The 26432-nt window shown below is 37.6% G+C and overlaps 1 protein-coding gene across 3 annotated transcripts in view; it reads left to right on the forward strand.

Moving 5' to 3' along the window:
* IL1RAP (interleukin 1 receptor accessory protein) overlaps positions 1-26432 on the forward strand; it is a 134745-nt gene that overhangs the window by 35302 nt on the left and 73011 nt on the right. For 2 of the 3 annotated variants that reach the window (XM_065875963.1, XM_065875965.1), the window contains exon 2: positions 9688-9752. In XM_065875963.1, coding sequence (XP_065732035.1) covers positions 9689-9752 — 64 coding nt within the window. In that variant the 5' untranslated portion in view covers position 9688. Of the gene's footprint in view, positions 1-9687; positions 9753-26432 lie in introns of those variants that run through there. The other variant, XM_065875962.1, reaches the window with a different exon arrangement.

Here is a 26432-nt window from a genome sequence, read left to right on the forward strand (position 1 = left end):
TATTTTCTTTTTGACTTTAAGATCCCCACTTCTTCAAATTCTTTAAAATCTAAACAAAACAAAACAGCCCATCTCATTTCGTAATAAAAACCAATGTCGTGACACTTTATGTCAGTGTAACACTTTATAATTAAATTCTTCCATGTGTCACGTCATTTGATCCTCTACAGCTGCCCTATGCGATATCAGGGCAGAGGTTTTCACTTCATTTTGTAAATGAGGGATTTGAGGACTAGAGAAGTGAGACCATCTGGACCATGATTTTTCCAAGTTCAAGTTTTTTGTAGAGTGTATCATAACCATCTTGGCTTTTAAAAGTAAGGTACAGAGGCCCGACTTAAAACCACGACTGTCTTGTCTGAAATATTTTGGGAACAGAGTACTGAACTTGGACCTAGTACCTGCAAAGTGTAGGACATGGCACATTTTGCCCAATGGTCAATGGTCAATGGTCAACTTGAACCAAATAACTTAGTCTATTCTTTGTACATGATATTAATGGTAGCTCACATCTGCCTACAGCTCCGCAGTTTCTGAAGTGTTTCTCATATATGCCCTCGTTTAATAAGAGTTAATGATAACCAGAATTTGCTGAGAGCTATTTATGTTCCTGGACAGTGCTAAGTACTCTGCAGGAATTATCAAGTACACTCCTCCTAACAAACTGATGAGGTAGGTATTAGTTTCTTTCACCCCATGCAAACTCCAGCCTCAGTATCCATAAGTACAGAATACTTAGTCATCAAATTGTCCACCTACTAGGGAGAAGGTACATTGGAACACTCTTCCTGCCCTAAGAAGTGTCCACAAATGCTTAGCACATCAGTTTTAAATTAGTCATCAAGACAGTAACCAGGTTATAACTGTAAGTGGTTGCTGTGAATAGTTCTCTCCTCTTCTGCCAGGCTGTCCAAGATCATACGGTGAAACTTAGAACTCCAAGTTCATTGCACTTTCCACTGAAAACCTAGTTCCAGTTCCCTCTTGTGAAGGGTGAGACTTAATGATGACATTTCTTCCCTCACCCCACTGAGCATGTTGCTATTCAAAATATTAAAGGACAAAAGGAAATCAACCTGCTCACATTCTATTCTAAGCTTCTAAAGGTGGCAGGTGGTATATTATGTTACATATGTCCTCTCAGAGTTCCAAACACTTTGAAGCTATTTAATAAGAAAGGGGAAGGCAGTATCTAAGAGGAGTGTGCTCATGTTTTCTAAACTTTGAGTCCTCTGTCGTATGGAGGTTAGCAACACTGGCTTGATGTGCCGAAAGTTAGAACAGTTTCATTGATCTCTCCATGTTCCTCTACTGCTAGACTTTTTTGGAACATTTCGTGCTTAACAATAGGACTGTGTTATTTTCAAAGTGACCTTTGAAAATAGAAGCCAAATTTGGGTTAAAACAGCTTTCATTTATTTAAACTGTCTAAAGGGGTTCACAAATCATTTGTGGAGTTTTTAAAAAGAAAAATAATGACACTTAAACATTTTCTTTAATTAACATGAAATAAAATGGACTTTTCTGGAAGTACCATTCTATGAATTTTAACTTATGGATAGACTCATTTATTTAATCACTGCCCCAATCAGGACAGAGAACTGTTCTGTCTCCCAAACGATGCCTTGTGCTGTCCCTTTGCAGTCACCCTTGTACTACCTCTAGCCCCTGATCTGTTCTTTGTCACTTTAGGTTTGTCTTTTTGGAAATGTCATTTAAACGGACCTGGATGGTGGTAACCTACTGAAACTGACTTTTTTTTCACTCAGCATAGTACCTTTGAGGTTCATCCCAGTTGGTATCAACAGCTCATCGCTATGTACTGCTGGCAAGCGACTATTTTTTGGATGTACCAGGGTTTGTTTATCCGTTTCCCTCTTGAAGGCCATTTGAGTTGTTTCTAGTTTTTGACAATTAATAATGGAGCTACTATAAACATCCACGTACAGGTTTTTGTGTGAACATAAGTTTCCCTTTCTCTTGAGTAAATAGCTAGGAATGGGATTGCTAGATCCTATGGTATGTGTGTGCTTAACTTAATAAGAAACTGACAAATTGTTTTCCAGAGAGGCCGTACCATTTTGTAGTCTCAGCAGTAGGAGAGTTCCAGTTGTTCTGTATTCCCTTCAGCACTTGGTATTGTCAATATTTCTTACTTTAGTTATGCTGAAAGGCGTTTAGTGGTATTAATAATGTTGAACATCCTTTCTTGTATTAATTTGCCTTCTAAATATCCTTTTTTGGTAAAGTGTCTCTTTAAGACTTTTGACATTTTAAAATTGGGTTGTTTGTAGTATGATTCCTACAACTTTATTCTTCTTTGTCAAAATGGTTTTCAATATTTAAGGCATTTCTCTTTCCATACAAATTTTAGAATCAAATTGTCTATATCTATAAACAGATCTTGCTAGGATTTTTGACTGGAATTTCATTAAGTCTGTCTAGTAATTTGGGGGAGAGTTGACATGTTTTCTATGTGGAGTCTTACAATCCATGAGGCTGGTATGTCTCTTGTATTATTTTCTATTACCAATGTAATAAATACCAGACACTTAGTGGCTTAAAGCAACATCCATTTATTACATCAGAGTTTCTGCGAATCACATGTCCAGGTACAGTGTAGTTTAGCTGGTTCTCTGCTTAGGGCCTTACAAGGCTAAAGTCAAAGTGATCAAATTGTCAGCAAGGTTGTGTTCCTTTCTGGAGGCTCTGGGGAAGAACACACTTCCAAAGCTGTGGACAGAATTTATGCCCTGTGGCTATAGGCCTGAGGTTCCTGTTTCCTTACTGGTTGTTCGTTGGAGAATTCTCTCAGTTCTCTAAGGTCACCGACATTCCATGATACGTTGTACATTTATCTTTTAACATCAAAATATGTTGCTACATTTATCTTTTAACATCAAAAGCCTATAGCTTCCCATTTCTTTGGCTCATCCTTCTGCTGCATCTCTCTGACTTTAGCCAGAGAAAGTTCTCTGCTTTTAAAGGCTCATAGTGGTTAAATTAAGCCCATGTGAATAATCCAGTATAATCTCCCTATTTTAAGGTCCATAACCTTAATTAAAGTTATTTTGCCAAGTAAGGTAACATAACAGTTTCCAGGGATTAGGACATGGTTAGCATTGGGAGCCATCCTGCCAACCACATATTTCCATTTATTTAGGTTCTTTCATTTCTTTATCAACATTTTGTAAATTTCAACCGATTTTGCACATGTTTGGTTAGGCTTTTTAGCTAAGCATTTTATATTTTCTTTGAGTTATTGTAACCAGTATTTTTTTTTTTTTTTTTGCTGTACGCGGGCCTCTCACTGCTGCAGCCTCTCCCATTGCGGAGCACAGGCTCCGGACGCGCAGGCTCAGCGGCCATGGCTCACGGGCCCAGCCGCTCCACGGCACGTGGGATTCTCCCGGACAGGGGCACGAACCCGTGTCCCCTGCAAAGGTAGGCGGACTCTCAACCACTGCGCCACCAGGGAAGCCTTGTAACCAGTATTTTTAAAAGAAGATTCTTTCCAATTGCTCATTGCTAGTCTATAGTAATATGTTTAATTTTTGTGTGTTGACTACACATGATGTGACTTTGCTAAACATACTTATTTAGTTCCATTTTTTAATAGATTTCTTAGGGTTTTCTATGTTGAAAATCATGTCATCTGTGAATAGCCTTATTGCACTGGGTAAGGCTTCTAGAATCATGTTGAATAGTCCTGAGAATGGACTTCCTTGCCTTGCTCCTCATGTTAGTGGAAAAACATTCAGTCTTTCAATATTAGATGTAATGTTAGCTGTAGGTTTTTGTTTTTGTTTTTGTTTTGTGGTACGCGGGCCTCTCACTGTTGTGGCCTCTCCCGTTGCGGAGCACAGGCTCCGGACGCGCAGGCTCAGTGGCCCTGGCTCACAGGCCCAGCCGCTTCGCGGCATGTGGGATCCTCCCGGACCGGGGCACGAACCCATGTCCCCTGCATCGGCAGGCGGACTCTCAACCACTGCGCCACCAGGGAAGCCCAGCTGTAGGTTTTTTGTAGATGTTTTTTATCTATTTGAGGAAGTTCCCTTCTATTCTTAGTTTGCTGAGAGTTTTTATCGTGAATGGATATTGAATTTTGTCAGATATTGTTCCTGCATCAGTTGATAAGATCATGGGGTTTTTCTTCTTCAGACTTTAAAAATACTGAAACCAACCTTGAATTCCTGGGAGAAACTCTGCTTGGTTGTGGGATATCTGTCAATTTGTTTTCTTGTGCTCTCTGTGGTAGGTTTTGTAATCAGAGCAATATTGATCTCATTACGTAAATTGAGAACCGTTATGTCCTCTTTTATTTTCTGGAAGAAATTATGTAGAAGTGACATTATTAATCCTTAAAATGTTTGGTAGAATTCACCAGTGAAACCATCTGGAGCTTAGATATTTACTTTTTAGAAGGTTTCTACCTGCAAATACAATTTCTTCTAATAATATAGGGCCATTTAGATTGTCCATTTAATTTTGGGTGAATTTTGGTAATTTGTGGTTTTTAAGATGTTGGCCCATTTCATCTAAATTGTGGAATTTATGTGCCTAGAATTTTTAATATTGCCTTATGACAGTTATAATGCCTGTGTAGTGAAGTACCCTCTTTTATTACTGATACTAGTGATATGTGTTATTCTTTCCTTGTTGATTCTCCTGGTTAAAGGTTTAGCAATTTTATTGTTCTTTTCAAAGAACCAACTTTTGGTTTTATTATTTTTTTCTATGCTTATATTATTTCTGATTTTAAAATCTTTGATCTCTACTCTTCATTATTTCCCTCGTTTTGCTTGCTTGATTTAATTTTCTCTTCTTTTTGTGGGTTCTTAAGGTGAAAGATTAGATGATTTTCTTGAGATCTTTCTTCTTTTTATATTGTGAGCTTTTAATACAACAAATTTTTCTCTAAGCACTGCTTTAATTGCATCCCATGCATTTTGGTATGTTGGATTTTCCATTTTGTTCAATACAAAATGTTATCTAATCTCCCTTGAGATTATGTCTTTGTCTCATGGATTATTTAGAAGTATATCCCTTAATTTCTAAGTGCTTGGAGAATTTTCCTGTTATTTATTTATTTATGTATATTTATAGTTTAATTCTATGCTCAGAGAGTGTACTTTGAATTCTTTAACATTTGTTAAGGTTTTATTTATGGTGCATAATATTGTGGTGAATGCTTATGTATACTTGAAAAGAATGTGCTAATTTTTCCTTTTTAGAATCCTCAAAAAGTTGCTCCATGCACTCTGCCCAGGTTTATAGTTACATTCATTAAGAAAGACAAAGTGCCGTATGCTTACTTCATTTTACCCAGATTCAGAGCATTCTGTGTCACTTTGCTGAAACTTTGGTTTATTAATAAATATTAGATTCTGAAATATTCTGCACAAGAATGCTTTTACGGTTCAAAAGCTATCAATTAGTTAAAAGATTGATGAAGAAAATAACTCTGATTTATTCTATCTCTTTTTGTGTAAAATGGAGTAATTAATAACTTCTCCTGTGTCCTTCAAAAGCTTGTTTGTCATATCTTAGGTCGGCATAGAAGCAAGACCCACTCAAACTTTATCAGAAAGTTAGAGAAAGGTAAAGGAAACACCTAGATGGAATTAGGACACAAGGAAGTAATTTGGCTGCAGGGCCAATTTGGGGATGACCATTTAGGGTTTGTGCCTTGGTGTTTATGTCCAGGTATTCAGTGAGCAGGTAAAAGCAAAGGGTATCTGTCAACCAAGAATGAAGCAGATAAAGCTTCATGGTTGTAGGAGGTTAATCCAGCTTGGAGTAGGACCTTATAGGGGAATAAAATGCAGGCTCTTGGAACAGAGTACTCATAAGCACCAGGTTGAAGGGCCAAGCTCCAACCAGGTTGCTGGGATTCAAAGAGTGCCTATGATCTGATTGTGGAGCTGCATGTGGAATTAGGAAACTGATGGATGAATCCAGTCTTGTGGCCTTGTGAATGCTGTTGTACAGAAGGAAGGCTGAGCAAATGGTGATTCAGAGGTAATACTACCCTTGGGGTAGCAAACCTAGTTTCAGCCTGTTATCTCCTGGCTCAGTGAGAAAATCTAGTGGTCAGGGCTGACCCAGGGGTAAGGAAATCTTGAAGCTTAATAACCCTAGAGAATGCAGACACTAGAAATATTGATTTGCTAGGATAGATGTTAAAGTATATGATAACAATCATTATTAACATCATGGCTTTTTTTAAAGGTTTTTTTCATGTGGACCATTTTTAAAGTCTTTATTGAATTTATTAAATTATTGCTTCCCTTTTATGTTTTTTGATTTTTTGGCCACAAGGCATGTGGGATCTTAGATCCCTGACCAGGGATCGAACCCGCACCCCCTGCATTGGAAGGCAAAGTCTTAACCACTGGACCGCCAGGGAAGTCCCAACATTATGTTGATTGCATAGAACTAATTATGTGTTTGAAACTTCTTGCTAGATGGTACAGACATTATACTAGGAAACAACGGCATTAAATATGAGAGAAGTACTAATATCTAAGGGGAAGTGCAAAAGTGATCATATAGTAAATAAAATGGATAATGCAGGGAAGGCTGACTTGCGAATTTATTATGTGTAGGGTCCAATCATCTGAAGCAAGGGCAGGGGCTGTTAAACCCCATCACAATAATCTAAAACTAGGTAGTACTTCAGACCATGAGAAACCATGCATTATTAGACAGATTCCCTTGCTTTTCTGACAGTTTCTTCATGTCTGAAAACACCCAGCACCCCATCCCCACAAGAAATAAGAATCGAAAGTGTATTACTGGACTTCCCTGGTGGTCCAGTGGTTAAGATTCCGTGCTTCCACTGCAGGGGGTACGATGGCTTCTATCCCTGGTCGGGGAAGTTCTGCGTGCTTTGCCATGCAGCCAAAAAAAGAAAAAAAAAGGTTAAATGAATCAGTCTTCCCAGAGAGGTTTCAGACCAGACACTAACATTGATACCTTCAGTCTGTCAAAACCAGCCTGCACAATCACATTTTCTTTTCAGTCTGCTTTATTCTAATTCATCACAGGACAGGACTGACCCTGGATTTGTGTTTGCACACAAGTTAGATCAGCTTTATCTTGGTGACCTGACTCCTTGCTGCCTCAAGAATAGTCCAGTTACTCATGGAATTATCAATTAAGACTCTCAATCACATTAATTAGAATGTCTTCTAAGTGTTTGCCATAGGAACTCAGAAGGTTATAAACAGGCAAATTGGGAAAATCTAGAGGTGTGAGTCTTTTTTTTTTTAATAGCCAAAAGCAATTTGGAAGGCTGGAGTGCTTTAGCATAGCTGAGTACTGGAACTGAGATTACCCTGCCCTGAATCGGCAGTTAAATGTCCGGTTGCTCTCTGTTGACAAGGATTATACAGAATGATTAATTACTTTTATTAATGACTTGGATGAGGACATAGGTGGAATGTCGATCAAGTTCTTAGATGACACAAAACTATGAGGATAACAATTATTGTGATGACTCAGGAGCCACAGTGATTATAAGACAGAATTTAGTGGCCATCCATCCAATGTGTGCCCGGAAGAATGCTCTCCATATGGCATAATTTGAAGATCATATCATTCCTCTAATCAGAAACTTTCAGTGATTCCCTATTTTCTGTTTAAATGAAATCCTAAGTTCTTAGCCTACTGTTCAAGGCCTTGCAATATTCTGATCCTAAAACCCCCTGCTTTCCAACAAAATCTTCTATAGTTCTTTTTCTAATACCCTGTGCTTGAGTCAAGCTGAATTATTTATAGACTATTTCCTATTTATGTTCCATGCTTTCCTCTTTGAGCATTATTCTCCACTGAGTTTCTTTTCCCCACATTTTTCTTCTGCCTCAGTTCTAAATTTCCCAACCAGTTCTTGCTCAGTTCAAAGCTACCTCTTGGGTTTAGTCTTCTTTGACTGCCTTAGCTGGAGTAATCTCTTTCTTTGGCTAATCTTCAATAGTGCTTATTGGCCCCTCTCTGACTATTTTTACCACATTACTTTGTGTTGCAGTTATTCCTTGTACACATTTTAAGTCCGTGCTAGAGTCTGCTTAGTGCTAGAACTTCCGATAAATCTTTGAATATCCTAGAGTGCCTCTGCATGTGTATTATTCAAAGTTGCTGTTGCTGCAGTGGTTTGCATGTGGTTTATCTCCTCTACTGGGGATAACAGCCCTGCATCTTGCTTGCCAGTGACCCCTGTGATTATATCATAGTAACTTGTGAACAGAAAGTGTTCAATACATGTTTTATTGAATTAATGAATGACTAATGGAGAGAACTCCCTAAGTTCATGGTATAAGAACTGGAAGGGAATGGTAGCGTTAAGAAAGAGACATTTAATTTCTGAGATAAAATAGTTGTTTAAGATACAATATACTCTCCTGTGATTTGTGTACAATCATGCTAAAAAGAAGAACAGTAGAGATTTTTGGTGATGTGTGGTCAAGAGAGGTGACAGATGTTGGAAACTTGCATTGTCCTTTAAAGTGACCACACACTCTGGATTGCTTGGACAGTACCGTTTTGGACCGTACCTTTTGGTACTGTCCAAAAGGTACCTTTTGTTTCAGTGTAGTGCTCTTCAAAATGTCCCATTTCAAATGCTATTAATGTTACCCTACTTATTAAATATGTCTTTGAGCTTTTTAGACTACTGGGTTCCTGTGGTTGTGAAACTTGTGACATAGGCTAATGTTTAGGATAACAGATTTGTAGTTTTCCAGGTGTGGATATAAATCTCATCTCTGTCACCTACTATAAATATGGTCTGGACAAGTTACCAAGACCAATGTAAGCACCCACTATGGCTGTTGTGTTCAAAACAGAGAGTGGAAGTCTTAAGTATGGAATTTATCAGTAATATTCAGGTTTCAGTATTTATAACCCCACAGCAGTTTTATCAGGGGCCAGATATGTCTAGAGTAGTAGGGAAAGAAATATTTCACAGAGTTGTTAAATCTCCAGCCCTTCTGCATTAAAGATCACACAACCAAATATAAGGGCATCGTTCTTTCTAGTTGGCTGTTTCAGCTGGTTATCAACAGAAAGGCTAAAGATCACAGAAATTGGAATTCAGCCTCATCATTCGTCTCTGCGAATGAGAAGATAAGAGCAGGCACAGCAGGGCATGAGGATTATACATTTCCCCTTACTATAAATTCAGAGTATGGTGGACTGCAAACCAAGTCTGAATCCAGTATTTGTAGACTTTCTATTCATCACTAAGAAGGAAAACTGTCTGGATTATAAAATATTTCCAATTGGGAATAAACAAGAGAATATGATGAAGGGTAATAAGAACAAACTCATCTACCAGAAATTCAACTCTGATAAAAAAAATCCAAAAAAATATTTTTTTAGTAGGCAGTTAGAGTTCAGTGATTAAGAGGCCGTTCTAGAGCCAGGCTACTGGAATTTGATCATTACTCTACCACTTTCTAGCCACAGGTTCTTGGGTATGTTATTTACGCGTGTCTCAGTTTTCTTATCTGCAATATGGGGATGAAAAAAGCCTATCTTACGGGTTGGTTCTGACAATTAAGTGTGTTAATATTGTAAACTTCTTAGAACAGTTCCTAGTCAATAGTCAGCATGCCTATGTACGAATATTATTTAAGCACTTGAGAGTAATAAGTACTCTCCTTACCTTTGCATTTATATTGACAGGATGGGACTTCTGTGGTGTGTAATGAGTCTCTACTTCTATGGGATCCTGCAAAGTGATGCCTCAGGTAAGTGAATGTCTTTTGACAATCTATTAAAATGCAACTCACACATAGGGTAATGTCTCAAGTCTTTCTGAAAATGAGTTAAGAGAACATAACGTTGTTTATTTCCACTGACTTCTTTGGTAACATGGAATCTTATATTTGACAGAATTATAGAATTTTGGTGCCAGGAGGAACCACTGATATCTTTCGTCTTCATGGGACAAAGTGCACTGGGGGGAGTGCACTTTCTAATTATAGGAATTTTCCATCACCTTCACATCCAAGCCAACTAGAATCCTATTTCTTCCCCTTACCTCAGGTCCTATGGGAAAAGAAATGACAGTGATGGTAGTATGACTCTGTTTTCCAAACTTGAGCCAATGGTGGAGAAAGCCTCAGTGGTACCAGTCCACTGATACCTTATAGAAACAAGTAGATAAACATGGGTTTTTGTCTACTGCTTCCATATAGGAAAGAAATAACCGGTTACTGAGTTTAAATAACCAAACTCAGTTATCATGGACTTGGATCATATGTCCTCAGAGTTACAGGGGACTTGAAAGTCTGTCCTTGCAGGTCTCGTCTCATCTTCAGAGGTACTGCTCAGAACCATTCTATGGTACCTCTAACTAGTGATCATCGAATTTTAGCCCATTATGTCTTTGGACTGATCAAATTCTTAGAAATTTTTTAGTACATATAACTGGAATTTGTCTCATCATATCTATATATTTCTTTGGTTCAACTACTGGATTTAAATAGAAAATACCTAATCCCATGATTCTCTAATTTTAATTCAGGGAACTAAGGTATCTTCATTTAAATAAAAGCTTGCCATGTATAATTTCCCTGAAGACCATGGACCATACTTTGAATATCATTGCTTTATTTCCTCTTCTATGTGACAGGCTGTCAGAGATGTTAAAACAGTGGTCATAAAACCATGACCATGTTGTCCAATACGTGCCTTCAACTGTTCTTCACATGGCATGGATTTGAGCCCTCCTACCATCCTGAAGATCTTTTCTGGGTGTGTTTCAGTTTTGCTATACCACTTAAGGCATTTTATTGGAAACCAATAATAGCACTAAAGGAGGGGTATAATTAGGACAGAGTACAGCTCAAAGCCAAGAGAAGGAGCGATAACTTCTAACCTTGCTGGCCCTTGGAGGCTTCACAGAGGAAAGGATATATTATAAGCAGAGCTGATATTCAGCTGGGATGCACTAGTGTACAACTCTACTGGCTGTTTAGACCAGCATCTGTCCTGTTTGAGTGAGTGTCCCATTTGACTGGCCGGTGTCCTGATGTCCTGATTCTTAAATATGCTGAATATGACGCCTGATTGTTGTTTGTTCTTATTTGATTTAGTTCTATCCTTCACTGGTATCTTCTTACAGAGGCCTTCCTTAACCATCTTAACTAAAATAGCCCGGCCAATCACTCTCTATTCCTCTATCCTGCTTTAGTTGTCTTCATAACACTCATTATTTCTTGATGCTATATTAACTCTTTTTTTTCTCTCCTCCTCCTTTTCTTCTCCTTCCCTTCCACCTTCTTCCTTTTCTTTTTCCTCCCCAACCCCATCCTCCTCTCCTTTCTTTCTTTCTCTTTCCCTCCTTTTCCTCCATCCCTCCCTATTTCTCTGTTTTTAAGCTCCCTAAGGACAGGGACTTGTCCATTTTGTTTGTTACCCAAACACTTGGAGTAAAGATTGACATATAGACACAGAGTAGGAACTCAACTTTTATATTTATACATATATATACATATATCTACAAACACATATATGTAAAATGGATGAAAAAAGTGTCCCTTCACATCCTTTTTTGCCCAAATTGGTTAATTTTATAATGGAACTTATTTGGATTCATGCCAGCAATTCGTCAATGTGGTTTTATGTTCCCACCTTGAAGGAAAAGGGGGAGATGACCTTGTTACTCTCGTTAGAGGTCAATGAAGTTTCAGAAGTTAGTGGATGGTTAGTGCTGGTGCCTCCCTACTGGTCCTGGCCACGTTGTTTTCTGAATGACCTTTACTGTAATCCATCCAACGGGCCCCCACCCCACCCCCTCAAATGTTGTTGGAAAATGAGCTTTCTACCCAGGAACTGACTCATAATTCTGCCAGGGAAGCTGATTTCTTGAATAAGATAAGTTCTCATACCAACCCCATTGAGTCACCATGGGAGCAGGAAACATGTTGTAATGCCCTCAGCCCATCTGGCCCATGTTTATTTGCCTTCCTTATGAAAAGGTATATTGTGTCTGTGTCAGTGATGTACTTCCTAGTGGGAGGGAGAGGAACAAAAAGGAAGTGTTGTTGACAAAAATAAAAGGGGCAACTGGCTCTGGGCTATAAGAGGAAAAAGGGATCAATGCACATACTGGGGGATCAACCAACCTCTCGTGCATCATGCCTCTTACAACGAGGTAGATGACAGTAGACTGGTTGGTCTTTCATGAGGCTCTTTTTGTGCTTTAGGTACCCATGTTAATGGAACCACAAGATTGATGTGAGGGACAAAGGAGAAATAGCTTTAAAACCTTAAAGCTCTGTACACACATATGATATTAGTAAGAGTTTTGTCTTGTTGCTCTGGACCCCTCCATGTGGACCCTTCTCTTAAGGAAAGCCCACAATTTTAAAAAAGAATCATAACAACATAAGAGCTTTATTTCTATGTGGTGCATTCAAGTGCAGTGAACTGGGCTTCAAGGCACACAATTCTGACTAGAGAACATAGTCTCTCTATAGCAGTACAGTGACTTCCATCTTCACTCAGGAACGTGGCAGCAACATTTCATCTCCAGTGGTGATAAAAGCAGATAATCAAAAGCCAACATTTACTTTCTTTTAAGGAATTAAAGCTTGGATAATTATAATAGTGATAATATAATTATAATGTGGTATAGTGGTGATAATAAAGCTTCCTTTGCTGAAATAAAATTCTCTTTGAATTTTACATGTTCTGTGTCATTTAGTTCTCACACCCAAAACAGAGCAGTCAGGGTATTTCTTATTTGGATAAGAAAATTAGGATCAAAGTGGCTAAGTGAGCTACCCAAAGTTAAACAGCTAATACTTAACACATCTGTGACTTCAACTAGTTCCTCAGTTCCCAAGATGCATGTTACTTTTACTAAATGCATTCCCCTTGTACTCTACTGGCAGATAAATAATTCAGAAAAAAAATTAAGATCCAAGGGGTCACGGGTTTTGCTAACTGTTAAAGAACCACTCAGTAATATATTTCTGTGTTTTCTAGATAAGAAGTATCTTTACTCGCCCTGCCCCCTCACTTAAGGTGCACCCCCCCCCCCATTGCAGTGATTTTCCCCCCCGGGAAGCAAATCACTGTAGTGTAAGCTCAAAAGTCAATATTCCTGTTTTTGCTTATTATAGAATTAAACATTTCTAATACTAAACTCAAAGAAGTGCTCCTTTGCAAGAATCCCAAAAGCAAACTTTGACTTGTCACACATTTCTATTTTGGTGTGTTTCATTGGCGACATGTTAAAAAGTTGAATTGTTTAAGCTGCCTTTAGAGTAGAAATGAACATTTGGAACTTGTGATTCCAAGTTGGGGAGGTAGTTAGAATGGCACCACATATAATATGGTGAATTTAAAAAATACTGCCATATCAAAATTATTTGCTACACAGTCCACATAAAAAATGATAGCAATGAATTTTCTTTCCCAAAGGCATGCACGCACACACACACACACACACACACAGAGGTCTTTGAATACAGCTTTTTATTTCAAAGTCAACAAACAGTTGACTGTGTGCCAGGTGCAGGGCTAGATTTCACTCACATTATCATTAACTTCACAGAAAACACTGTGATGCGGATGGGGTGTAGGTATTATACCCGTCTTATAGTTTAGGAAATGTAAAGCCAGGGAGTGGTCTCAGTTAACAGTACTCATGATAAGGTTTTGAAGGCTGCCTTCCCTCCAAAAGCAGAGCTCTTTCTTTTATACAGCATTACCTACCCTTAGGGCTTTCTTCTACTAACGGAGGTAAGATCCCCTTATTTCTTTATCATTATTTTTAAGAAATTTGCAGAGGGTGGAAATAATCGTGTGGCTTATTGAGAGTGAATTACACTATGTAAAATAAATAAAAACATTGTGGCTTACCAGGAATCAAGAGACACTGGTTCAAGTTCTGACTGTTTCACTTCGTGAGCTGTTTGATGACATTAAAGTCATTTAATCATTCTGTTTCACTGTGTCCCTGCATATAAACCAAAACAACCAACCAACTAACAACAGCAAAATAACCATCCAACCAGCTAAACCAACAACAGCAAAACCTCAACCAATTCTTCCTTCTTGCTTTTTTATTAAAGAGCATTATGGGTTGTCTTATACACCATGGACATGCTCAGGGTACACCCTTCCTATTATTTAATTATTTCTAATGACAAGTGTTTATCTTACAATGATTTCACTTTATTCTAAAGGTCATGTGTTTGACCATTTCATACTGTAGAAACCAGGGTGAATAAAGGAAGATTCTTATTGTAAGTATCTTACAGTAAAATTTGAGAGAAAGAAGAGAAAATAAATACCAAACAAAATTGCATAAGACGGCAGAGAAAGTTATGAGTCCTGTAGGGTGGTACTGAGGACAACTTCTTAATCAAACAACGACTGCTCTTTTCTAGGAGAAAATATATCTCTTACTTGGGAACAGAATAGTTCAGTTCAGCTGAATTCAGGGTTAGTGTGAAGGCGTTTAGAAGCCAAGCTGGAAAGGTAAGTTAGGAACAGATTGTGGAGGACAGGAATCCTTGCAGGTGAAGGGAATATTTGTGTTTAATGTATTTTAGACATAGTTGGCCAGCTCTTTTTTTTCGGTCTTTCTTCTACAAGGATCTGTAATATTTTAATGCTGTGAAATGGTTCTTTCAGCTTTTGGTAAAGATTCAATTTGTTGCCAGCACCAGTGGCCTCATGTTATTTGAATATGCTCTTTGAAAAACTCCATACTTGGATCTACTTGTGACATTCAGTCCTGTCTCTGTTGCTCATGGCTGGTCATCCTGAACACACTTCCTTTCTATGCAATTTAGTCCAAACATTTGAAGAATGTGTGAAGAATATAGTTTCATTTTATTCTTAGACCTAAAGGTCATTGGAATTATAACATTCACCCTGATGTCCTATAAATGTTTCTATGTTTCTTCTTCGGAGCAGGTATCTTCACTTTTTTTTTTTTTTTTTTTTGAGCTGCATTGAAAGACACTGATGTTTATTTTTAAGTTACTTGTACTTCCCAAGGGTGGGTATTGAAAAGAGATTTGAGTACCACAATTTATTGGCCTGATGCTAGCTTTGCAGTTATAGATTTTCTAGAAAGGCTTCTTGTATCACAGCGATAATTCTATGTTTAGAAAAATGACCTGATTCTTCCATAACATGTGTGAGTTAAGAGAAGCCGCTGTCTTTGCAGGGAATACATGGGTGTATATGGTTATAAGTGACAATATCTGGCTTATAAGACAGTCTTCTGCACTTTGAATCGCCTTTGTTTCTACGTTCCCCCCTCCCCAATATTTGTTTCTGCCATATTGAGATGAGCTTTATAGAACCAGATGACCATCTGATTATCAAGTGACTCACTCCTGGGCTAGTTCTCACTCCTTTTATTTCACTACTTTAAAAATTCCTTTTCTATTTAGTTGATGAACTTCTTTAAAAAATAAAATATATATCTACCCTTGAGATAACAACACAATAATGACTTTATTCTAAAATCCACTAGGTGCTGCAATCACTCATTTATTTTTGAGGGACAGAGAGAAAATGGATACATTTTATAAATAATATGAGAACCTCAGTCAATAACTTCAAGTACCTGCCATCCAAACCTATAAAAGCAATATACAGAATTGCCTTCCTTTGTCCTTCTCAGTTTTAGAGGCAGTAGGAATAATGAAAATACAAGGTAACTGAGAAAATAAGAGAAAAGAGACAAAGTAATCACACACTTGATAATCTAGACTTGGCTGAGTTCTGTTGTTTTCATGAATCTCATTTCTCCTTCTGCCACCAGGATCAAAACTCTTGGTAAAGCTGTACATTATTGGGAAATAAATACCACTTTCCTACGGTGTTTGTCAGTAGTGTCTGGAATAATAGTTTAAGGCTCTTTGCCCATCATCTCATTGTTTTGTTTTGTTTACTTCCGAGATACTTTCACATTTCTTGAAGTACTCCTTGAGGTATGCAGGAGTGTCCATTTTGATATATAAACCAAGGTACTGATGTTTGCATTTTTCCCATAACTTATATAACAGAACATTGTGGTCCTTTTAAAGTCTGGGCTTTCCATGCCAGCGAGAAGGACCAACCGAAGAGTATTTGCCAACTATGCTTCCTCCGTGGAACCTGTGTAGATATTCAAGGGGAAGGAAACAGGGAGGCCATCCATCAGTTACTCGTAGCTTTTCTATGTAAACGTAACTCTTTATTAATATAATACCGTGGATTTTATTTGATTCTTAATTGCTTGCATACAACTATAGTTGAAATATAGGACTCTATTATTGTTAAAGCAAACACAGATATACAAATTGTTTTTCCCAAGCAGATCTCAACCATTATCAGCCATTATTTAACATAGCTTTGTTTGCTCTTTTTTACTTTGGGAAGAAACCTTTAATCCTTCACCATGGACTTGTTTGCTGTTTAAACACATTACACCTAATAGCTTAAATTGATGCACCTGAGTTAATTCTGTCCTTCCCTAGATCCTCTGGGACTTCAGACTGCCCCAAAGGTCTCTTAATGAACTAATTTTTGCTTTTCAGATAGAAAGCATTACTTTTATCTCCATAGTTTTCTAATTTGCTTTGGACTCTTTGATCTATTTGGTCCCCTGAGGAAAACAGAATTTCTCTTATGCAAGACTTTTTCACATCCATGGCTTGCTTCTAAATGTCTTTTCAGCATTTTTAAATTGTCCACTCAAGGTAAAGGAAAATAAAGAGAAGGAGTGGGGGTGAGGAGAGAAGAAGAAAGAAAAAGGAGAGAGGAAGAAAGAGAAGAGATAGTGATAGAGATAGAGACAGGGTGAGAGAGAGGGAGATACAAAGAGAAAGATAGAGGAGATACAGAGAGTCTTTCCACAGAGGGACTTTGCTGCATTTGATGCAAACCCAGGAATATACTTTTTCAGATCATTAAAAAAAAAACTTTTTTAAGTACCACAGTTAAATACTCTCTTTTTTTAACTGAACTTTGCATTGGATGGTATCCTTTTAGAAGAGTTCGGTTTTGTTTTGTTTACCTTCCGACTCTTTCCTTTCTTCCTAGTATGTTAAAATGATGAGCTGAAATAGAAGCCTTAAGTATTATAGAAGTTTCCTTGTATCTAGTGTACCTCTAGCCAAGAGAGCCATCAGCATCTTCAGGATACTTGTATTATGAAGGAAGTATACAGCAGAGATGGTAGAGGCGTAGAGCTGTGCATGGCCTTCATGATACTGAAGGGAGAGGAGATGGCAGGCAAGAGTGCGCCCTTATGCACTCTGCATACATAAGGTCTAGGGCAGAAGCAATCTGCTGGTTGCAACTGACACTGAGCTGTAAAATGTCTTTCCTTTTAGCAATGTATTGCTGGAGGCTCAGTAGAAACCCAGCTCGTATTTAGGTCTAAGAGGAGGATGTAGCTTCGTTTGGAGGATAATTGAAATAATGGAAAGTGTGAATATAGCGATTAATAAATGGAAGTGTTGGAGGAGTCCCTCCCACTACATACAATATTCTTCATGAGATGCTAAGCAGGATTTCAGGAAGAAAGTGAAGACAGGGTCTTTGTTCCTGGTTGCTTTATTAAAGCAAGCTCTTAGTTATCTCACCTTTATTACTCTAAATATCCTGTTATTAAAAAATGTTCTTCCTCTTATCTACAATGCAGTGATAGTTGATGACTGCAAAATAGCCATGAAGCATTATACAATACTGAATTTTTTTAATGACTAAAGGAAGATCATGTTAAGCTAAGCATGGCTTTAAATATCTCTTATTCTAATTCTCTTTAAATTGGTAATAGCTATATAGTGGAATGTGCGTGCGTGTGTGTGTGTGTGTATAATAAAAAAAGAAGGAGGTGAATGAAATAGCATTAATTGAATCAGGGAGTAGTGTTTGTGTGCGTGTGTGTGTCTCTGTGTGTGTATTAATATAAAATATTGCATAAATTTCTGAAGAGCCTCATAAGATAGAAATAGATGTTTTCATCTGTCTTTACCAGTGAGGAACTCCACATTCAGAAAGGTGAATTAAAAAGCTAAATTAACAGCTTACTATAGCTATTATAAGTAGTAAAACTCGTCTACCTGATTGACCTTAAAATGCATGCTATTCGCTCAATACCACGCTGCCACTGAATTCTTTATGATTAAAACTCTTCTCTTTCTAAATATGCCAACGAAAGCTATCAATAATTGATGATACGGAGCACACACATTTGAAAGGAAACATTCAACCGATTAAAAAAACAGAGAACATAGGATGTAATTTTTCATGTTGCAAATACTATTTCAAATTGATTTGTTCCAAGCTTCCTGAAACATATACAGTGTACTACAATTGTGTACATTAGATAACATACATTTTCCCAAGGTTATAAAAAGTTTCTTAAGGGAAAGCAGTTCTTAACAAGATTGCAGATGGATGAAGGAACAGTGGTTCAATTCAGATGCAGCGGGTTTGAGTGGAATGGGAAGCTGTTGACTTTAGCATGTGGCAAGGTTGCTTTGGCGTTACTCATTTGGCTTCCCCTGTGGCTAACTCAGAGATATGGACTGTAATTCCCTGTCTTCTCCTTCTTCTCCAACTACAGAGGTTCCGTCCCTCTTGCTAGGTGTCTAGGGACTTTGTAAATGATGTTTACCTGTGGCTCAGAAATTTTTTGGTACCCAACAGTGTATAGCTTTAGAAAATTATTTTCAGTCAAAAAATGCCAGGTTTTGGGGGTTTTTTGCTAGCCTTTGGTGGTGATTGGGTGTGAATTTTGAAATTTGATGGTGGATTTACTGCACGTTCCATTTTATTTCTGGTGGGGCTGGAATGTTTCATCTTTTTCAGAAACTATTGTTTCTGTGTGTGTGTGTGTGTGTGTGTGTGTGTGTGTGTGTGTGTGTGTTGGAGGACAGAGGGAACAAACATACCCACTGAACTGAGAAGGCATCTTGAGGCTGAAAACTGAGGCAGGCAGCTCCATATAATCAATGGATCCGTTTCTTATAAGTAACTTACAAGGTGGGATCAGGTTTGGGTGGACAAGTATTCAGAAGCATTCACAGCTGCTCTCTGCACCACCGAGGGGTTATAGTTAACCTAGGGTAAGGAGTTAGGTCACTGGAAACAGGACATGCATTCCTAAGTCAAAATTCATGAATGGGTAACTAGTCTTGTGGGTTCCATGAATACGTCAGCAAAGGTTTTCATCATTGTGTGGGGACTAACAGAGCATAGAGGCCACCTGATCCTAATAATTATGAAGCAATATCTATTAACTACAAAGCCTTTGACTACAGAGAAGTGACTCACTGTACTGTACAGTCCTGGGTAGGGTCAGCGAAGGACAGGAGAACCTGTAAGGGCCAGAATGGCATCAGTTATGCTAACAGCCAAACACTGTGGCAATAAAACTGCTAGAATAACTGTTATCTGGATTCAGCAAGTGCGCAAAATTTTGGACAGGGGGCATTATCCCTGATCCATACCCAGTGCAAACTCTCCAGAATCACAAACCTGAAAAAGTGTTCAGGTTTAATGCACAAGTCCTCTTTAATCCCAGGGAAATCTGTGTTTTCATAGGCTAGTTATCCATTTTAAAGCATGCAATACTTTTATCACAGAAGGATAAGTATTTCCCTCCTGTTTTGAAAATGTACCTTTGTGACGTAATAGAAACAGGTCAAACATCTACATGACGTCCATATCTAGGGTAGGTGGTCCTTCATGACTAGATGTGGAACCCAGCTCAGCAGATGTTTCCTGGGCATCTGTACCACAGGGGATGTAAAGAAGATTAAGACACTTTGCATTCATTCATAGTCTATCAGTATGTGATATACACTGTGCTTGCCTGTATTTATTGGTAAACAAGACAGAAATGGTATCTGCCATCATGGAGCTTAGTCTTGGGGAGGCTGTAGGACAGAAGAAAATAAATAAATAAACACATTTTTAAAAAGTGAAGATTATCTATAGGGCATTATACTGATAGAAAATAATAGGACAATACTCCCATTGTTGGGTGGTTGAGAAAATCTATTTGAGAAGATGACATATTCTATTGAGAAGTGAAGGAAAGAAGGACCACCATGCAAAGCAGAGAGAAGGCAGTGGATGGCATATGTGAAGGCCCTGAGCCATAAGGATCATGACACCAGTATCGCTGGAGCTTCAAGAACTGGGGGAAGCTTTCAAATATACAATTCAGTGTTATCAATTATAGTCCCCATGCTATACATTATATCCCCATGACTTACTTATTTTGTAACTGGAAGTTTGTACCTTTTGACTCCCTTCTCCATTTCACCCACCCCTCCATCTCCCACCTCTGGCAACCACCAATCTGTTCTCTGTATCTATAGACTCAGGTTTTTGTTTATTTTATTTTATTTTTCCACATATAAGTGAGATCATGTGATGTTTGTCTTTGTCTGACTTATTTCACTTAGCATAATGCCCTCAAGGTCCATCCATGTTGTCACAAATGGCAAGACTTCATTCTTTTTTCATGGGTGAATAATGCAATAATAATATTATATCTTTTTTATCCATTCATCCATTGAAATTGCTAAGTGAGTAAATCTTTCTTTTTTTAATATCTTTATTGGAGTATAATTGCTTTACAATGGTGTGTTAGTTTCTACTTTATTTTTATTTTTTTAACATCTTTATTGGAGGATAACTGCTTTACAATGGTGTGTTAGTTTCTGCTTTATTTTTATTTTTTATTATTTTTTTAACATCTTTATTGGAGTATAATTGCTTTACAATGGTGTGTTAGTTTCTGCTGTATAACAAAGTGAATCAGCTATACGTATACATATATCCCCATATCCCCACCCTCTTGCGTCTCCCTCCCACCCTCCCTATCCCATCCCTCTAGGTGGTCACAAAGCACGGAGCTGATCTCCCTGTGCTATGCGGCTGCTTCCCACTAGCTATCTGTTTTACATTTGGTAGTGCATATATGTCCATGTATAAATCTTAAAAGTCCTCATCATAAGAAAGAAAATTGTAACTATGTATGGTAACAGATGTTAACTAGACTTACAGTGGCAATCATTTCACAGTATACACAAATATCAAATCATTATGCTGTATGCCTGAAACTAACATAATGTTATATGTCAATTATACCTCGATAAAAATATTTTTAAAATTCACACACATACACAAAAAAAAAAAGAAAAAAGAAAACTCTGGAGGAAGGGGCCTGAGACGAGGAGGAAGAGGTAGTCAGAGTCCAGGGCCTATTACGGGTGTTATTTCATTTACCTTCATGCCACAAAAGGTCACTGAAAGGACTTGAGCAGGTCCCTGACACTATCTAGTTACTGAATGTTCATGCTACCCACCATGTCGGAAATAGCTTGGAGAAGATTTCAATTTCTCTCAGTATGGTGGACAAGGTCCCCTAAACAACCCTTTTCCTGTAAAGCATCTAGAAATGCTGCATTTAAAAATAAGTATCTTGCTGAGTTGGTAAGAAATTCTCGGAGGACAAAATTGAAGTGAAAACACAAATCCAGAAAGGAAGCCAGCTCTGCAGCTGGTGGTTACCCAAGGTAGCATCCAGAGTCGGTCGAAAAAGATGTATTTAAATGCTAGGACATTTGCGTAATTTCTATAAAAATAAAGTTAAATTCTTACCTTATTCCTTACCCCCAAACAAATCTCACTTGAATGAAATATTTAAATGTAAAAAAATAAATTAAAGCCTAAAAGTACTTGAAGAAAATATATGCAAGTGTTTTTATAATGTGGAGGTAGAGAAAGCCTTTCTAGATATATCATCAAGGGTAGGGGCCATTAAAGAAAATTAGATATATTTGACTACATAAAGATTGACAAAATTAGTGGAGCATCAAAATATTATAAGTTAAAGGATGAATGAAAACTTGGGAAGATACAGGTATATGGCAAATGGTTAAGTCAGTACAACACAAGGAGCTCTTGCTCACAAAAAAATCCTTCCAATGTAAAGTATACTCTTTGAAAAAAATGAGAAAAGATTTTAAACTAGAAGTTCAGGCAGTTCAAGAAGAGAAAAACAGATGGATCATACTAAAAATAAGTCAAGTTCATGAGTAGGAAGATAGATGCAAATTAAAGCAACAATGAGATGTCATTTTTCACCCATCATATTAGCAACAATTAAGGAGAACAGTCCTACCTAGCATTAGACAGGATGTGGTGATCTAATGACCAAGTGTGGTGTTCTCATACCACGTGGGTAAGAGTGTCCCTTGAATAGGCTTTGTGAAGGGCACTTTGACTGTTCGTTTCAAAGACACCAAAGTGCCTCCCATTGACCTTGTAATGGACGTTGCACACATATATCCTAAAGAAATAATCAGAGAGGTGCGTCAAGCTGTATTCACAACTATTTTTCTCATACAGTTGTTCAAATAGGTAACATTGGACAAAGCAACGTAAATATCCATTGATAGAGGATACCAAAAAAAAAAGGAGAATATTATTGAGTCTTAAAAAATATATATTTATATTTGTTGATAAAGAAATGAGTTTATGATAGATATTTCTGTTTAAAAACAGGTACCATACAGCAGTTTTCTAAAGTTTGAAACCTTTAAAAACAGTGGCAGTTGTTTGCTGGAGCTAGATTGCAGTGGTTTATGAGAGCCATTTGTTCAATTTTCAGGAATTATGTGACCCAGCTATTAAATCATTGCTAGTTTGAAACTGGCCTTGGTGAGAGTATTTAACCTATGGAAATTAATAAACAGATGCTGCAAATCAACCCCCGCCCTGCCCCAACCTTGGTTTACCACACACCACTGTGTGCATGTGTGTGTAATTACATACATGTGCACATATAGAAAACCTTCCGTAGAATACACCCAAATCTTAACGGTGATTATCTTTAGAAAGTGGAATTATGTTTGAGTTTATTTCCGCCATTTAAAAATAATTTTGTATCATCTGAATATATTACGATCTAATTATATGTATAACTAGAAATATAGAGTAACAATTTTTGGAAGTAAGAAGGAATGAAGACCTGAACCTTTGGAGTGCTTGGGATGGTAAGCAAGGGGCAATTGTGAGATATTCTTGTTTAAACATTGGTTCTTTGTTTCTATATTTAAAATGATATGTTAATAACTTGCATAGAACAGAGATAATTTCAGTATTCAGGAAATGCCCTTGGTAAACTATCAAGTTAGGTGATCTGTGAGGGAAAAGTGATATCACTCTTGAATTTCCTGCATTATAAGTGTGGCTACTATTTGTGTATTAGTCAGATATGTAATGTCAAGAAGATGAAAATTAGCCACCCCAATTTTTGGAAGTTGAAATCAGTGAGTTCTCGCTTCTCCAGTTCAAAGTTTTCCAATACTGGATACTCAGCCCAAAAAGTAGTTATGTACCCTAATTCTTGCCTGTAGTATCTGCTCATTTAAACATTTCAATTGATTATAGGCAGTTTTCTTTTCCTTCTTTTTTTTTTTTTGTTTTAAAGACAATCAGTGCTACAAAGGATACTCAGCCAATTGCCAATATTTCAGTATCTGTAGACATGGTTATACATATGTTAAACAAATGAGTACTTCTTCCTTCACCTGTCAGCATTCCTTCATTTCTCTATGCAATAAACACACATACTATTGGGCTTATAGTATGTGCCAAATATAGTTCATATTATCATTATATCAACTAATCATTATAGTGATGAACAACATCATATAGTGTTTTATAGTTTAAAAATGCTTGCATTCTATGATCATCGGAAAAATGATAAATCATATCATTATTCTTGTTTTGCAGATAAGGAAACAGAGACTTGGAGAGACTAGGCGACTTAGCCATAGACATAAAACAGTAAACAGAAGAACCAGAGAACCAGGACACAAACCCTTGTCTTATACTCCCAACCTATGATTCTTTTTCCTGGTATACCCAGGGGATTCCAACCCTTTCACTACTAAGAACATTATTTATTTTATATTTTTTCTAAAGACTCCATGTGTTGAAAACAGTAGCAACCAGTCATGTTAGCAGTCATCACTACATCTGTGTTAAGAACATATTCATCACTCAAAATAGAAACTTTGTATCCATTAGCTGCCATTCCACATGACTTCTTTCCCCCTTCCCTCAATCCTAAACAACCACTAATCTACTTTCTTTCTCCATAGATTTGTCTATTCTGGACATTTCCTAGAAATGGAATCATATGTAGCTTTTTGTGACTGGCTTAGAATAATGTTTTCACTTAATGTTTTAAAGGCGCGTCCATGTGTAGCATGTATCAGTACTTCACTGTCTTCTAGTGATGAATAATTCTGTTGTTTATCCATTCATCACTGATGGGCATTTGGATTGTTTTTACTTTTTATCTATTATGAATAATGCTACTGTGAACATTTGTGTACAAGTTTTGTGTGGACATATGTTTTCATTTCTCTTGGGTATATACCTAGAAGTGGAATTGCTGGGTCACATGGGAACTCCTTGTGTAACATTTTGAAGGACTACCAAAGTATTTTCCAAAGTGACTGTGCCATTGTAAATGTCTTTTGAATTATGAAATAGCAGATGAGTCTCAGGCTGTGTATGATAGATACCACAGCCTCATTCCAGGATGGTTCCTTAAGGTTAACTACATTGCATCATAAAAGAAGAGATCATGGTGAATTCAGAGGTCTTCCCAGGACTCACCCCACTAATCTGGGATCTAGGAGGGGAACATTTGAGCAGTTCCTTTACTGTTAGCGTAGCAAATTTAAATCTCAGTGCTATGGGAGCGCAGAAAATGCCCTGGATAATTCACAATATGTAATGTAGAGAAAAAGAAATCCTGGACTAGAGTCAAATTTGGCTCCATGTGACTCTCTGTCTTTATAAAATGAAGATGATACTATAGGCCGTACCTACCTCGCAGAGTTGTTCTGGAGAATCAGTGAGATGTACACTTCAAAGTCTCCCTGTAACCAGCAAAAGCAAGTAGGTAATCAGGTACTCAGTTGAATAAACTTGAAAACTGACACCATGCACTGGCACATGGGTAAGCACCAACTGGTTTCCTTTATTATGAGATTAGGATTGAGATTTTTGTACCTGAAGGTGGGTGTTTGCCCATAAGAATCTACGTTTCCAAACGCAATTAATCTCTTGTCAAAGTCCCTAGCCAATCACTGATCTGTTTTCTGTTTCTATAATTCTGCCTTTTCCAGAATCTTATACAGACGGAATCATATGAGACTGGGCTTCTTTCACTTAGTATGATGCATTTGAGATGTATCCACATTGTTGAGCATATCAGAAATTCATTCTTTATTGCCGAGTAGTATTCCATTGTAAAGATAATACCACAGTTTGTTTATTCATCAGCAAGTTGAAGTTCATTTGGGTGCTTCAAAGTTCTGGTGATAATGATTAAGTCTGCTATAAACATCTGTGTATAGGGTTTTGTTTGAACACGAGTTTTCATTTATCTTTGGTAAATACCTATAACTAATATTGCTAGGTTGCATTGTAAGTATATATTTAGCTTAATAGGAAAATGTCAAACTGTTTTCTAAAGTGACTGTACTTCATTTTGCATTTCCATCAGCAACAAACGAGAGTTCCAGCTGTTGCATATCCTTGTGAACACTTGGTATTTTCCACTTTAAAAATTTTAGCCGTTCTAGTGGGTGTGTAGTAGTATCCTCTGTGATTTTTAATTGGCATTTATCTAATGACTAATGATTTGGGGCATCTTTTCATATGCTTATTCACTCTTTGTATATCTTCTTTACTAAAATGTCTATTGAAATCTTTTATCCCTTTTTAAATTATTTGTTTTCATATAGAATTTTGAGAGTTCTTTATATATCCTGGATATGTCCTTTATCAGATGTGTAATTTTTTTTAAAGAGGCAGCTTTATTTTATTTATTATTTTTATTAGCTTCTTTTTCTTTCTTTCTTTTTTTTTTTTTTTTTTGGCCGTATTGGGTCTTTGTTGCTGCACTCAGGCTTTCTCTAGTTGTGGTGAGTGGGGGCTACTCTTTGCTGCAGGGCACAGGCTTCTGCCTGCAGTGGCTTCTCTTGTTGCAGAGCATGGGCTCTAGGCATGCGGGCTTCAGTAGTTGCAGCACGTGGGCTCTAGAGTACTAGGGCTTCAGTACTAGAGCTTCAGTAATTAGTTGCTCTGTTGCATGTGGGATCTTCCCAGACCAGGGGTGGAACCCCTGTCCCCTGCATTGGCAGGCAGATTCTCAACCACTGCGCCACCAGGGAAGTCCCATCAGATGTGTAAATTTTTAATTTTTTTTCTCATCTGTGGCTTGTATTTTGCTAAACTTTAATTTTTCCAGTTATTTTCAAGTCCTATTCTTCAGCCTGTCACTGAATCTACCACTATTCTCTTTTTCACTCTGCATGTTTACAGAGATTCTTGGCTTTTTCAGGCATGGCAGGGGGTGGGGGGTG

This window comes from Phocoena phocoena, chromosome 4 (genome assembly GCF_963924675.1).
Source record: "Phocoena phocoena chromosome 4, mPhoPho1.1, whole genome shotgun sequence".
NCBI classification, from domain to species: domain Eukaryota; kingdom Metazoa; phylum Chordata; class Mammalia; order Artiodactyla; family Phocoenidae; genus Phocoena; species Phocoena phocoena.